This window comes from Strix aluco, chromosome 15 (genome assembly GCF_031877795.1).
Source record: "Strix aluco isolate bStrAlu1 chromosome 15, bStrAlu1.hap1, whole genome shotgun sequence".
In the NCBI taxonomy this organism is placed as follows: Eukaryota; Metazoa; Chordata; class Aves; order Strigiformes; family Strigidae; genus Strix; species Strix aluco.
In genome coordinates this window covers 13,140,398-13,155,445 of record NC_133945.1, presented here as the reverse complement: position 1 = coordinate 13,155,445, position 15,048 = coordinate 13,140,398, and the positions used below count along the sequence as shown (strand labels likewise).

Here is a 15,048-nt window from a genome sequence, read left to right as displayed (position 1 = left end):
AGATTGCAGTTCCTTAATGAATGTCTTGAAAGGACTGCCTGAAGGCTTTGTTGAGTTAAAGCACGTAAAGGTGCTCTGCTTGCAGTCATTGCTGCAGGTCACTTTACCTGCATACATTTTCTGTTTCTAGTAAAGGAAGAACATTTTATTTTAAAATAGTATTTTTTTTTTCCCTCCAGGAATTTTTTTCCCTCCAGAAATGTATCTGATGTATTTTAACAGATAATTAAAGTCTGTGTTTGTTCCCCCTGCCTGCATGTTGCGTCTATGGCACTAGTGCCAACTGCTGTGGTATGAAAGCTAAACAGAATCTCCATTGATTAGGTCTCTGCAAATACTGGTACTGTGGGATGTAAGAGAATCTCACCTGAGGAGACTGCAATGAGTTTGCAATGAGAATTTTCCAACACTAGGACCTTAGTACCGGGGGCTGCCAGTTACTGTTTTATATTTTAACTGGCTACCACTGAAGACTGTATTAAGTAGACTCTTGGTTTAATAAAGTATGTGAGTCCTTGATTATTTTTTTTTTAATGTATGTAAGAGAGAACTCAGATTTGGACAGCACCTTCAGGGTCTGTTCTGTCTGTCAGAGGTAGCACAACATACAATCATTTTCATCCAGTATATCCATCCAGCATATCTCACTGAACCAGCAGAAGGTTTTCTGTGTGGGAAATGTCAAGCTGAGATCCTTACAAAGGGTAGTGCTAATGCTGTGATGTTTTGTTCTTCTATAGGATTTTGAAAATGGTGGAGATAGTGGATATCCCAGTGAAAAGAGAAGTGAGCTAGAAGATCTGGATCATAGAGAGAGGGTAAGAACCTGACTCTGGGTTTAGCAGAGTTGGGCGTGTTCATACTTGAACTGTTTCCATCGAAGAATCTTATTTTTTATCCCTTTCGATCTAGACTTTGTAAACAGAGGAAACAGTTGGAAAGAAATTCCCACGTGTTGTAAAATGACTTGTCTTGGGAATGTCAGTGACACTTTTACAGGGAAGAGACTATTTGTAACGAGGAGCTTAATTTCAAACATGACATTTGATTGCATATTGTTGTTTGTGTTTTTTTAAGAATTCTGTATTGCATTTGAGAAATGTAGCCAGCTTCTTTTTATACAGAATCCATGAATATGATTTACTTTTAGACTCTTTTACCCTCTGTAATTTCTATGACTTTATATGGCTTGAGATACACAGAACTTAATGTTGTCAGTTAATAATATGCAAATTTAGAATTCCTGTGGGTTAGTTCATTGCTGATTTAAAATACAAACTTTTAAATAAATGCTTTTTCACCTGAAGATCTTAACTGGATATTTAATTAGAAGATAGGAAAGAGCATACTGCTTCCAAAGATACCAATCCTTTTGTCACCTTTGAAGCAGCAAGGTTTTTTAGCATGGGATATCCAGTTTACGGGATTGAAGCCTTGGGTGTGCCATATTCTTCACCATTTCAGTATGTTACTTTTTATAATTGCGATATCACTGAGAGAAAAGGATCCAGTGGAAACTATTTTGGTCATTGTCACTAATTTTGCTGGATAGGAATAGTCTATAGAGAGATAACTGACACACGTCAGTTGCTGCAGATTAAATGATGCAAGTCTTTACATTAACGTAGGGCCATTCAAACAACAACCGAAGACATGAATCTGATGAAGACAGTTTGGGAAGCTCTGCAAGGGTAAATAAAGCAAAAATGTTCATAGACGATAGTTTGCCACTTTGGTTGTCCTTTGTTCCACTCGTCTGCCTTCTAACTTCACATCACTAAATCAGATGTCAGTTTTCCTTCCTCTTCAGTTACAGAATGTGTTTATTAATATTAGCTTACCATTCTGTGTTGGTTCCTTTTTTGTTTTGTCTTTATTTTCCTGTTAAAGTAGTACTGTTATAAACAAATTGTCACTTCTGTAACTGATCCCTGACATAAATTAATGATTATGCAAGGGTTTCTCACTTTAAAAAGATTAATTATAGTTCTATGGATTTTTTTTCTGCCTATCTATTTCCCTTCTGCACTTTATTTTTGGAACTGTGTCCCTTATGTGGTTGAGTGATTTTTTTAAAACATGCTGTGTTTGAAATATCTGACAGTAGCTCTCTCCGCTGTGTATCTGAGCTAGGGGAGACCAGACCATGTATGTTTTTACAAAATATAGCTTCTGTGATAATTAGTTTCTGTGGCTATAAACTTAAACAAATAACTCTATTTTGCAAGAAAAGAAAAAACAGAGCTTTGACAACAAGGAATAATTTAATTAGATACGCTTTTCAGAATTTCCTTGTAATGATTATATGTTGCTGTTTCAGGAAATTGAAACAGCTTTAACAGACTGAAGTTCTGTGCCAATAACATTCCTTGTTGTGTTTCCCCTGAGTTACCTCCAAAGGCTTTCATTTTGATAGGATTGTTTTCGGCTACTGTTTCCTATCCACCCATTATGTTGATAAGTTGTTTGTTCTTGTTTGTGTTGGACATCCATATGAATAGTACAGAAATTTTAATTTTGGATAGAAATAATAGTATGTTCTCTATTTCAGATCAGTGTGGATAAATGGAATCTCTACAACTCTTCCAGAGTCCACATCCACAGACCGTCCTGTGTTGCCCAAGAGATTCAGAGGCTCAATGCATTAGAACTTGAAAAGAAAATTGGGAAGTCGGTCCTTGGGAAGGTAGGATGGGTCTAGTAATCTTGTTATTTCCAACTGGAAAAAAACATCTTGTATTCATTACTTACATAGGGGTGTTGCACTGCATGAATTATGTGTGCAGGTGAAAATAAAGAACATATCTATAGCTTTCTATCACCTAATCATATTTTATAAGGGACATCTAAGCTCAGGAATCCCTGAATTCCATATGCTTTTGGACTTGCAACATCTGGACTGCTTTGGGAAGGACCCTGTCAGCTCGTCTGCCTTTCCAGAGGCATCACACAGAGGAGATACAGTGGGATGGATACGGTGTGCCTGACCCACATACCTTGCAAATAGGCAAGGCTGGGCTTGTGAAAAATGGTAGCATGGACCAACTCTTTTTACTCCAGACTATCCCTGACAATGCAAATGTGAATTGTTTGGGTTTATGTATGGGCTTAAGCCCACACTCAGAACATACAGTGTAGATCTTCCTGAACATCCTGAGATCCTCAGATGTTCTCAAACCTTTTGGTTTGAGAAGAAACCTGCCCTTCCCTTGGGGACGGGAGGAAGAAAACCCCTCAAAATCCCATGGCATATTTGGAGTGAAATCTTGCCCCCACTGACAATAAAGGTTTCAGTGGTACAAACTTTTACCCTGGATAACCTTCTTGATTTTCTGTGCCTCAGGTTAATTCCTTTCCTGTGAGGGTCCTTGCTGTACATAAAAGTCTGTGAGCCATAGTCACTGCCATTTGCCCTGCAGGCTGGTGTGTTAGGCAGTTGCAGGCTGGGTGCCTTTAACTACAACTCCCTTTGAAAGTTCTCCCAGGCCCTGGCAGATGCGCTGCGACACGCCCCTAAGACCTAGTGCTCTGGTGTGGCAACCTGCTGGGACACTGCTTAGGGCACACTGATGTGGGAAGATGTTGTGGCAGCTACTGTCTTGCTGAATTAGGTCTTTTATCTCTAGTAGTCAAGTTTATAAAGCTATATGTGTCTAAGCTCACAGAACTGGAGAGGCAGCTGCACTGTGTATAATCATTGCTTTTTGCCTGTTTAATCTGTTCAGGTACAAGTCAGGCTCCAAGTCTGTGTATTATCAAACTAGTCCTCTGCTCAGTCACAGAGGTACACAATTAAGTAGTCACCTCAGAGAGGTATTTTTGTGCCTAAGAAAAGTACAGGCACAGGGCTTTTGAAGAATCAGATCTATGCTTAATACTTGTGTCTCTTTTCCTGTGCAATTGTGTTCTAGGTTCATTTGGCCATGGTTCGCTATCATGAAGCTGGGCGTTTCTGTGAGAAAGACAAGGAATGGGATCAGGAGTCAGCCCTGTTTCACCTGGAGCATGCTGCAGACTGTGGGGAGCTGGAAGCAATCGTTGGGTTAGGACTCATGTGCTCTCAGCTGCCACATCACATTCTTTCTGAGGTCACTCTGGAGGTAAACGAAGATCAAAGAAAATGCCAAAATGCAGAATTGTGGTCCATTGTAAAAATAACATAAGAATAGCAGGAAATGGAGACAAGACAATAACCATAGTTAGGTGTTCTGTAGCCTCTTCAGAGAAAATAGATGACTTGGACAAAGCAGCAAAAAATGCAACCTGTTCCTGATTTTGCTAGTAACTTATTGCATACCTTTGGTTTTTGAAGTGATTGTTGTTATTCAGCTTCTTAGTTTCTTGTGGCTGGGCCTGTTTCTCAGACATACTAAACGCCTGCAGCCATTACTGACTTGGAGAAACTGCATTTAGTGTTAGAGGAAGGGAAAGATGGTTTTACTTAGAAACACGCATTTTAAAGGTTTTGTTTCTTTTACTAGGATACGAAGGAGAACAGAAATAAAGGATTTGATTACTTGCTGAGAGCAGCAGAAGCTGGAGACCGGCCTTCCATGATTCTCGTAGCAAGAGCATATGATACAGGTGTAAATCTTGGTTCAGACAGGTACTGCGCATGACTGAGTAACTCAACTTGGTGGTACTCCACTGGGGGTTAGGGGGAGAAGCACTTGCTGCATGTCTTTAATTCGCATAAAGAGCTGTTAGGTCATAAGTAGTGATAGGTTGTCAATAGTGGTAGGACGAGGGGTAACGGTTTTAAGCTGAAGGAGGGTAGATTTAGATAGATATAAGGAAGAAATTCTTTACTGTGAGGGTGGTGAGACACTGGCACAGGTTGCCCAGAGAGGCTGTGGCTGCCCCCTCCCTGGCAGTGTTCAAGGCCAGGTTGGACGGGGCTTTGAGCAACCTGGGCTAGTGGAAGGTGTCCCTGCCCATGGCAGGGGGGGTGGAACTAGATGATCTTTAAAGGTCCCTTCCAACCCAAACCATTCTACGATTCTATGAAGTGATGCTATGAAGTAGTGTTTTGGAGTTACTTCAGACTTACCCAGGTATGAATAAAAGCAGGGTTTAGGCCATGATAGATCAACACAGAAAGAAAATCTGAGATCGTTTCTGCTGTTGGACACCTGCATGTGTGTGGGATCTACCTGCATGTTTGAGTTTAGTCCTCATACTGAGGTTGCCCTATGATAGTCAAGTTTTATTTGCTCTGAAGTTGGTGATAAAGATCCCTTTGACTTCACTTGGAATTGCATACTTGAAAATCCTGGGATCAGTGGAAAAAATGAACACAAGAGTTCTTCTGGAGATGTAGTACCCTAAAAATAAGTGAAAAGTATTTACAACTGCCATGTCTCCTCTGTAGTGATTTTTTGAAAGCACTCCTCCGTAGTGATTTTTTAAAAAAAGTGGGGTTGTTTTTCTAATAAAGCTGTGAAATAAGCTGTAGAACAGGAGAAATAGGTGAAATCGTAAAGTGACTATAGACAAGAGACAGTGAGATGAACAAAGTATTTGTCACAGTTGTAGTCGTTCACTGCTCCTCATAATAAAACTAGCAATGGAAATTTCACAGGAACGTACTCTTAATGCTGAGGATGTTACTTTTAAGGATGATTTTAACTTTTAAGAAGTTTACCTCAGTAAGTCTCTCAATTTGGCCAGTGCTTCTATCTTGATAGGAGGGATAGGAGCAGCATTGTGACTTAAGAACTAGATTGTGATTTGCCAGAAGGCTACACAGTATATTGGTTTGATTATTTTTTTTTTTTTTTTTTTAGCACTTCAGGTGAGGTTTTAGAAGTGGACAGATATTAATTTCCTCAAGTACCAAGTCTGGCGATGGCAGTGATTTTTCTGCTTTTGTATTGTAGCATGTCTTTGTTACTTACATGAGTTTTCTGTTTTGCACAACAGTGAAATTCTTGGCAATGATGAAATTTAAAATAACACTAAACTTCTCATTCAAGTGTACCGAGCATTCTCCATATGAAAATCACTGGTTTTAAATTACTTATGAAAAAAGACTCTCTGCAACTTCAGATTGTTTCTACATCCGTTATCCTCACAGATATAAATACCAGACCAAAACCATACAACTAGTAATGAAGCTTAGACTCTGGAGTTCAGCAAGACACTTCAGTATGATACTTTCTCCTCTGTAATTACTGCATAAAGTGACCCCAGCCTCATTTTAATATAGTGACCTGATTCTGCAGTGCAGAGTTAGTGTGAACCTCCATAAGAACATTTGCTTTCTTGGAGAGCATCCGGGCTCTGAGAAGCCAGTGCAAAATTGAATTCTGAATCTTCAGTGCAAACATGAGTTTCCTGAGGTAACCATCTTCAAAAAATATTTTTAACTTCAGAGTACAGGATTGGAAGGAGGCGCTGTACTGGTACAATGCTGCACTGAACATGACCGACTATGATGAGGGAGGTGAATATGATGGCACTCAGGATGAGCCTCGGTATCTGCTCCTGGCCAGGGAAGCAGAGATGTTAATGGTGGGAGGGTTCCACCTGAATAAGGATCCACAGAGATCAGGTGAGGCCTCGTTTTGTTTCTGTAATCAGTAATCCTGCTTTCCCTTCCCTCTTTACCTAGTTGTATAAAAATCTACTGATCTTATATGATATTTCTCCAATGATATACAGTAGCAAGATCTGTAATATATGGGTAATTTGAAGTTATTTTTACAGTGACCCATGTACCCCAAAAATTCATGTCCTGCTTCAGCTGTTATAAAACATGCACAGGTTCAGTACTCGCAGATTTTTGGATGAAGCTGTAATGATGCTGGGTGATACAAGGCTGGAAAGAGTGAAAGAAGAGATTTTAGAGATGACGGGGGTAGTGGGCGATGCCAGGTCCAATCCTGTACACACTGAGTCACTAGGAAGCAACCTTCACTCCCTGTGAGGCCACTGAACTGCAGGTTGCTGCTTGTATTTTGAGTTACACCCATGACTCCCAGGCCCTACACAACATTGCCTTAGCTGCTGTGTAATCTGCATGTCAGGTGTCTTAAATCTTAGAGTCGCCTTGGAGGATCCTGCAGGCTGGTGATATTTCCAGTCCTTCCAAATACATTGAAGAGCCATCAGCAGCCAGTCACAACTTTCAGCTTGAAAAGCAAAAGCCAGATTCCCAGCTGATGTAGCTCTGCTGACACTATTAAAATACACTCCTACATCTGGCGCTGTAGTTTGACTTTGGTTTCTCTTTTTGTTTTTTAATTGCTTCAGGATAAAGAGATGTTTTTTCTTTACTCTGTTAACGTAACTGCTACTATTTTCTCCTCTAGGTGAGCTGTACACAGAAGCAGCAGAAGCAGCAATGGAAGCCATGAAAGGCAGACTGGCAAACCAGTACTACCAAAAAGCAGAAGAGGCTTGGGCAATGATGGAAGAATGACATTGCAATTAAGCAGTTCTTGTATATAAATTTTTTTTATAGACTCACTGCATTTGCAGCTAAAAAGATATATTTTTATGTGGCGTTACCAGTTCTCTTTTCGTATTTTAGTTTTCTAATTTTTTGAGGGGAGAAATACAAATGTAAGTGGTATGTAGGGTGCCATAGCGTACTTCTGCTAGTGTTTTAAAGCTGTAATAGACACACTTGACCTTTTGTATTTTTTTAACTGTTAGAACTGAGGGGCCTATTTTTTTTGATGAAAAATGAAGCTGATGTTTGTTTAGGTTTCACATGTCCTGTTTTTTACACAGCAGTTGATCAGTATGTTTACATTTTTCTTCTCTCCACATACAGAAAAACATTTTCCTAAATTCTCAGCATTTCTTCATCATTTTTGGTGCATCTCAACAAATTTGCATGTGAGTGTAAATATTCAATTTAAGCATGCAGCTACTTATTTTAATAACTAGACCCGTCCTATTAGCTGGTGTTGTTGGGCGCTTCTGTTATTCTTCAGAAATGAATTCCAGGTGGAATCCTTACAGTTTGGGGAGGAGCAGGGAAGAGGCTTGAGATTGACAGTGAGGATATTCAGGGTGGAATATGCTTTATTCATTGCCAACGTTGCTGGCAAAATCACTGACGTTCCTGATGAGGTGAAGCACCCAGCTACCTCTCTCATTTTCACATTTTACACCATATAATTACCTAGTTGTACAGAGTTCTACTGATCTTGTATGATATTTGTCCAGTGATGTACAGTAGCAAGATCTGTAATATATGGGTAATTTGGAGTTATTTTTACAGTGACACATCAATTCTCAGTGAAGCTAGATCATATCAGTTAAAATGAGAATACACTTTCCACCATTTTGAGAGAGATGTTTGAAAAGGTTAGAGGATGTTGATTCACCTATTTCTATGTATAGAAAATAATTTATCTGATTTAAATAGCTTTTAAAGTAGTGATTTATCCGCAAATGGTTTCAAACACCAGTTAGAGAAAATTGCTGGTTAAAAAGAAAAAAACAATATTATCCCCAAACACTTGAATTTCTCTGTCCTGTTTGCATAATTCTAACCAGTAATGGGAGGACAAATGCATGGTGGTGGTTGAATTATCATAGAGATAATTTTCTTCCAAATCCAATATTTTATTCGAAAGTTGCTGTGCCATTTATACAAATAGTACAGAAGTTCCTCCTATTTCTTGGTCGTGGTTAACAGTCGTTTTGCAGAAGATTAAGATGGAAGCTTCTGCCTTCTTGGCCTTAGAGTCTCCTAAGGGTGTAAATTGATAATTCAGCCCCTGTGAGGTGCTGAATGACCTATAATGCTCACCAGCCTCACTTTAGCCAAGCTTTCAAAAGCATGCTTAAAACGAAGCAAGCTGCTGGATGATACAGTTGATTTCATTGGGCCTTCTTGTGTGCATAGCCAAGTAATATTAATTTCTTGTAAAATGTAGAAACTATTCAAGGAACAGTTCTTCCTTTCCTGTGCAAGTGCCTGTCACCGGGCTCCAAAGTTGTGCTCCCCATTTATTCTCTCTCTGGCAAGTGGATCTTGAATTATTGTTTAAACAGTATCCAAGCATGATGTTAGTAACAACTGACACTGTCTGAAAGAGGTGATATCCTGGTCATTAAGGAAATGAGATGAGAATATTTGAATCCTTTCTAGGAGGGAAGGAAAAGTTATTGTTGGATATTGTATTTCTGGGTGGGTACTGTAACCACCAGGCAGTTGTAGCCATGAGTAGCCTTGCCACACATGGCCACGTCTCCTTGCTGTATAATACAGGGGGTGTGGAAAAGTAGTGCTTGTGGCCTTTTAATTTCATTTTTTGTTTTATTTTGAGAGTGAAGGTGAAGCTCTTCACCCATTAATTCAGGAATGTCTAATTTCTACATCTCAGTCAGGCTTAGGTAGATACTAAGCTAGGTAATAAAACAAATTTTTGGACCTAATATGCTAAAATAGAACCAGAGTTTGTAGGATCCCAAGTCAGATGGATGTTTGAAGTGCCTATCCAAAGTTCTGCTTTAGGTGCCTAAAGCCTTTTTTTTTTTTGGATGTGGTCTTCTTGCTCTTTCAGTTCTTAGCATTAAAATACCAGCTCTCAATGAAAGGTGAATGTGCCATTCACCTCTGAAGACAGCTGAATAGTCAGAGTGTTTGTGCAGAACTGATACGGTGTAGGCACTATAATAAATTCAGACAAAAGGATTTGTTTTCCTCATAAGGTGTTGATGCCAAGTCTTTGAGATTTTCCTTGAGAAGGAAGCATGTGTAGCAACACCACCAACCATGTAGGGAGGAGAGGAGACTGAATGTGCCCATCCAAAATGTGTACATAAAGGATGTAGAGTCTAATTATTGACACTTTTTCGTGTAGTTTAATTTGCTAAATTCAGTAGTTTCTAAAGTTGCTGACAGTTCTCTGTAGATCTGGTATGTAAATGTGCACACAGCTCAGTGGAAAAAATTATGATGATTAATTTGTTGTTTGAAAATACTACTTTTTTAGTGATGTAGACTACCTTCTGTCCTAAGGTGGTATCATATTATTTAGCTATACAATAAATAGACTGTCAGTAATTTGAAAATGGAAACTGTTTACAGAAATATGCACAACTTATTCTATGACATTCTTTTGAAAAGGAAAAACTATATATTTGACAGACTTTTGGAATGATATTGCTATATGCTGTATTTTTAATCTATTCACAATGAATAAATAAAAATCTGTATTTTTAAAAAATGTGAGAATAAATCTGAGGCTCAACCTGCCAGAACTTACCCAGGTTCATTGTTTCCAGATGTCAGTGGGAATATTGCTTGGGTAAGGACAACGAGATGGAAGCCTTTGTTTGTATGTCAGACATGCAAATACTGATTGTCTGTGTCTCTTAGTCCTCTTATTCACTTTGCCTGGTTTCATTCTGGCTGGTCAATAAAGTTGTTCTTTTTGTCACTTTTCTCAGTAGACTTTTAGTCATTGCATGTGGTGGTTTGCTTTTGGTTTTTTCTTTATAACTTGCCAATGTTCAATCCTACTATATTGCAAGCTTCCAGAAACCCTGTGTTGTTTTTATTATTCCATCCCTGACTTCAGTCACTTTCAACTGTCAGAAGTAACTAACTAGGAGGAAATAATTAGATGTGTACCAACAAATTCTGGTTTCCTTGAGAAGACTAAATGGTTGCTGTGCTGTTTTATTTGCATTCAGTTACACATGCAGTGTTTGTAACTAATATGGTGTAAGATGTAAGGACTGAAGTGCTCATTTGCAGGACTGCTACAGAGGCATCTTTATGCCTTCCATCTTTGCTTTGTCCTGAGAAAAGAATAGAAATAGTTCGCCTCTATGTTACGAGATGGGAGAGTTTTTTGTAATGGCTTCAGTATCTAATGATACACTGTCATCTTCAGTATGATTTATTCCCCTTTCTGTTCAAGAATAAACTGTCTGATACTAGCCCTTTTAAACTGTAAAAATGGAGCTTTACTGTTGCTTTTTCATTGCTTTATTTAGACAGGTATAATTTATTATACCTGTGCAGTTTAAATGATATGAAATTGTTCTCCAGCAAAGGCACTTTGAAATAGCAGAATCTCATAACACAAAAGCCCCAGCAGGGCCTCTTCACTCCACCATAGTGTCACTGAGATGAAAAATGGTGAAAATTGTCACTGCAAGTCTTGTCTTTAGCTGCTGTTACTGAGAGCTGGAGTGTTTGGTAAGTGTAACAAAGGAAGCGAGGATAGCATCTATCAGAAAGTACGGAGACAGCCAACACTTAGAAAGTGTAAATAAAAATATTGCCTGTTTCTTAATTACTGGTCTGTGGGACTGATTTGAATCTTGCTCTCTTCCCCCCAGGTATAAGTTCACTTCTGAGAGTAGAGTGGCTGCTGACAGACACAGGTGTAGTTTACTTGAGCTAAGTCAGGACTTTTCATCTGAATTTTAAAAGGGAAGATTTTGATTAAAGCTCAGGTTGGATTCAGGACCAGTGCTTCTGGTGGTGAGTCAAGCTGTTTTCAGGTTTAAATTCAGGGGCTTCTCTCGTGTGCCTCCCACTGCTGGGGACCTGAGCACTTCATGGGGACAGCTGCCCAGTTTGTAAGCATCAGGCCTGGTCCTTACTCTGGAGACAGATACGAGCGTTGGGTCTTTGCTCTTCTCTGGCTGTGCCAGGAAAGCAATATAATGAGGCTGGTAGCTTGTGTTGTATTTTGAGTTCTCCTGTAAGTTGATTCTTTTAATTGTCACTGGTAAAATGAGAAATCTGGTGACCCAACTGCCAGCCCTGAGGGTGACCTGTACTCTTACCCCTGTAAGTGTCACATGTGGCTGATGTAACTAATCTTGGGTGCACAGGCTGTCTTCAGTGTTCAGAAGTGCCTCTGGCCAGGTGCACAAACCTTTTGGGGTCAGAGGCTGAGCTCAGTCATGGCAGGGCAGAAAAGCAGTTCTGTAGGAGGGTGTTGGTACCTCTCACTGCCTGGGCAAAAGGACCTGGGGTGCCGAGCAGCTCTTGCAATAAGAAAACCACTTGTAAGATGTGCTCCAAACAGCCTCCCCCCACACACCCAGTGTGCTGTGCTGTGGACAGTACCCCCTGTCCACTGCTGCACGTGCAGGTGCTCAGAAACTGCTAAATCAGACTATTTCCCTAAACTTTTCTGCCTGAACAGATGACAGGTGCTTTGCTGTGTGAAGCCAGTTCAGGTCTGCCTACCTTCTCTCCTCTCTGAACCTCTCCTGCTTTTCTGCAAAGCCAGGGCCGTGGGAGGAGCGTCAGCTCCCTCTGTTCTCAAAAAACCCCGCATCTTTCTGAAAAGGCACTGAACTGAGGGTGTGAAACTGCAGCAGTGCTGAAGAAGGATCCCATTCACACTTACACGTGTGTGCTGTTATTCCTCAGTACTTTGCAGGCAGTGAATGAAATTTTTAGCAAGACTGTGCAAATCTGCAGCCTCTTGGCAGAATCACGTCCAGCAGCTCCCTGGGGAGAGAGCCGGGACTGCAGGGTGCTGCAGGGACCGGCAGGCTGCGGAGGTGCCTGGGAGGTGGGTGAACGGAGGCTGTCAGCAGGGCTCTGGCAGGTTTATTTTCTCTACGGACTGCCACAACTACAGAATTAAATCAAGCTGCATTGTCTTTGTGGCCCTACCTTAGAGAAGCTGGAGTTTTTCTCCAACTCGAATTAAGGGGTGAGAATAACATCAATTCCTTAAGAAAACCTACAATAATTTCAGGCAAAATACGGACAGAGACTCCCAAGGGCGCCTTCATAGGGCACCAGGCAGCTAAAGTGTGCTACTATCCCTTTTCACAAAAGTTGTACTACTACTGCTGCTACTACAGCCTGCCACGCCGGTCCCTGTGCTGCAAGCAAAAACCACCCCCCTCCAACCATAAGGTCTGCTGACTTTCCACTTGCAAATTCAGTGAGTTGTAGCTTGGCAGCAGAAAATTAAAATGCTCAGGTTTTAGATTTATCTTTTTTAAAGGCGAGCGTGCTGCGCCGTGGCATCCACGTGGCAGCGGGGCGGCGCGGAGGGCTCGGCCCAGCCCCGCCCGCGGCCGCGCTGTCGCCCGCAGCCCCCCGCGGCCCGGGGCCGCGCAGGGACGCTGCTCCCTCCCTCCCTGCTGGTCCGCCCCTGACGGCCTCGCGCCGCTGCAACTGCGGCTGCTCGGAGACAGGGATTTAAAAACCCGCAGTGTTTTATTTTTAAGCTGGGAGGGGTGTGTAGTGAGAGGCGTTGCTCGGGTCGGGGTCCGGAGATGGAGTGGGGGAACCGCCGAAGGGAGAAGCAGAAAGGGAAAAAGCGGGAGAAAGGCCGGTCCCGAGTAAAAGTGGCAGCGAAAGAAGGGCTTTCAGGGCGGTAGCGTGGCCGAGCGGTCTAAGGCGCTGGATTAAGGCTCCAGTCTCTTCGGGGGCGTGGGTTCGAATCCCACCGCTGCCAGCAAAGTTTTTTCTGCTGCGGGCCGCGGCCGCTGCAGCGCCCCCTGGCGGTCGCGCCGGCCGCCGCGCGGGAGAGCATTGTGGGTAGGAGGAGGGCCGCGTCCCCACGTGCCGGCCGGAGTGACACCAACATGGCCGCTGCCTGAGGGCCGCCCGCCGCGCCGCGCACCGCCACCGGGGAGCCGGCGGCCCCGCTGCCCGCGCCGGCCCGCCCGCAAGGTAGAGGCTGGCGGCACTGCTTTTGCTCCTGGCGGGGCCGCGTGGGTGACGGGGACCCTCCGGGCGGCGGAGGCGGGGGGAGCGCGGCCTGGGCTGAGGTGGGCTTTGCCTCTGCGGGGGGTGCGGTGGAGACGAGACTCTCTGAGGACTTGACACCGCGGCGAGCACCGAGGGCGCGGGGCTGCAGCCGTCCGGGCGGGGCCACCGTGGCGGGGCCCTTGAAGGGGCGGGGTGGGGGTCCGGTCACAGGCCTCTGCCCCTCGGCTCCCCTCACCGGCGCACCGAGGGGTGCCGCCCGGTCCCCCCGGGGCTGTGAAGCGGCAGCACTGGCCGGCCCGGAGCCCTTCCCCGCCCTGGGCTGGCAGCTCTGCGCCTCCCGCCCTGGAAGGGCGCAGCTCACGCCCCCAAAAATGCAGCTGGCTGCCCCTGCCTGAGCATCGGCTCTGCGGGGGCTGTAGCACAGCCCTGCCCCGCCGGGGGACGAGGCGCCCGGTCCCTCCTGCTCCGGGCTGGCTTTGGTTCATCCCCGCGTTACGTGCGGGTTTGGGTGGTCGGCCGTGGCCTTCCTCCTCAGGTCCCCCTTCCCTGCGCTCCGCGTCTGCTGCCAGGCTGCTGTGTCAGGAGAAAGTGGGCTCGGAAGTTGCCAGAAATGAAGAGGCCGTTGTCAGCGGGGAGCGTTGGGGTGCGCAGGGCCCGCGGCCGAGCCTCTGCGAGGTGGAGGGCTGCCTGCCTGGAGGCTGGGGCTCGGCACCCCCACCTGCCACGGTCCGGGGCTGCCAGTGGGTGAGTTACCGCACCGCAGCGAGCAGCTCAATCCCTGCACCTGGCAGAACGGGCCTAGCGCTTCGCAACATAAACGTTGAGGTGTTAAAGAAAGGTTCATGCTTAATGCATAATTTCTTAAATCCTGAAGGTGTGCTTCAGTGACATCACCTCCAAAGAGAGGTCTTGGTGCAGGGGAGCCCTCTTTGGGTTCACTACCTGAAGGTGACTGCAAAGCTGCTTGCAGATGAGCAAAGCAAGGAGAAAATTAAGCAAATAATTGGGTCAAAACTGTAATTATCATAAATGTTTGGAAGGTGCTTCAGCTTTTTTTGCAGCTTCCATTTTACTGTATGCCATTGGCCACCTTGAGCTAGAGGATTGCTGTTAGGGCTGGACTGAAAGAACCCCCTACAGAAGAAAGTCCAGGTGCCAGAGGAAATTATGGTAGTGACTCAGGAGATGACATTTTTCCCACTTCACTGGTTTGTTACCTATAGGTTAAGGCATAATTATATGTGAAGAATATTGCAAGTTTCAGTGTTGGCACTTTGGGGGTCCATTTTTACTGACAAATTTAGGTATCGATGAAATGCTGGAGCATTTCTTGCAGGCCTGGCTAAAAGTCTGTGTGTGTCAGATGACATGCAGATTTGCAATTT

At 43.6% G+C, this 15,048-nt stretch overlaps 2 protein-coding genes and 1 non-coding gene across 12 annotated transcripts in view; all 3 read left to right on the top strand.

The window, feature by feature from the left end:
- The window catches only part of EEF2K (eukaryotic elongation factor 2 kinase), a 35,633-nt gene extending 25,230 nt beyond the window's left edge, over positions 1 to 10,403 (top strand). For 7 of the 10 annotated variants that reach the window (XM_074840500.1, XM_074840504.1, XM_074840499.1 and 4 more), the window contains 7 exons: positions 741 to 818; positions 1,629 to 1,691; positions 2,552 to 2,686; positions 3,912 to 4,100; positions 4,482 to 4,606; positions 6,375 to 6,553; positions 7,314 to 10,403. In XM_074840500.1, the coding sequence (XP_074696601.1) occupies positions 741 to 818; positions 1,629 to 1,691; positions 2,552 to 2,686; positions 3,912 to 4,100; positions 4,482 to 4,606; positions 6,375 to 6,553; positions 7,314 to 7,423 (879 nt within the window). In that variant the 3' untranslated portion in view covers positions 7,424 to 10,403. The other 3 variants (XM_074840505.1, XM_074840506.1, XM_074840507.1) reach the window with 3 other exon arrangements.
- A 2,921-nt stretch (positions 10,404 to 13,324) lies between these two features.
- Positions 13,325 to 13,406, top strand: TRNAL-AAG (transfer RNA leucine (anticodon AAG)). Its single transcript has one exon. It is a non-coding gene; the product is annotated as a tRNA-Leu (tRNA).
- A 110-nt stretch (positions 13,407 to 13,516) lies between these two features.
- POLR3E (RNA polymerase III subunit E) overlaps positions 13,517 to 15,048 on the top strand; it is a 29,577-nt gene continuing 28,045 nt past the window's right edge. Inside the window, exon 1 of the mRNA XM_074840411.1 lies at positions 13,517 to 13,624. The gene's annotated coding sequence lies outside the window, so the exon portion shown is untranslated. The remainder of the gene's footprint in view (positions 13,625 to 15,048) is intronic.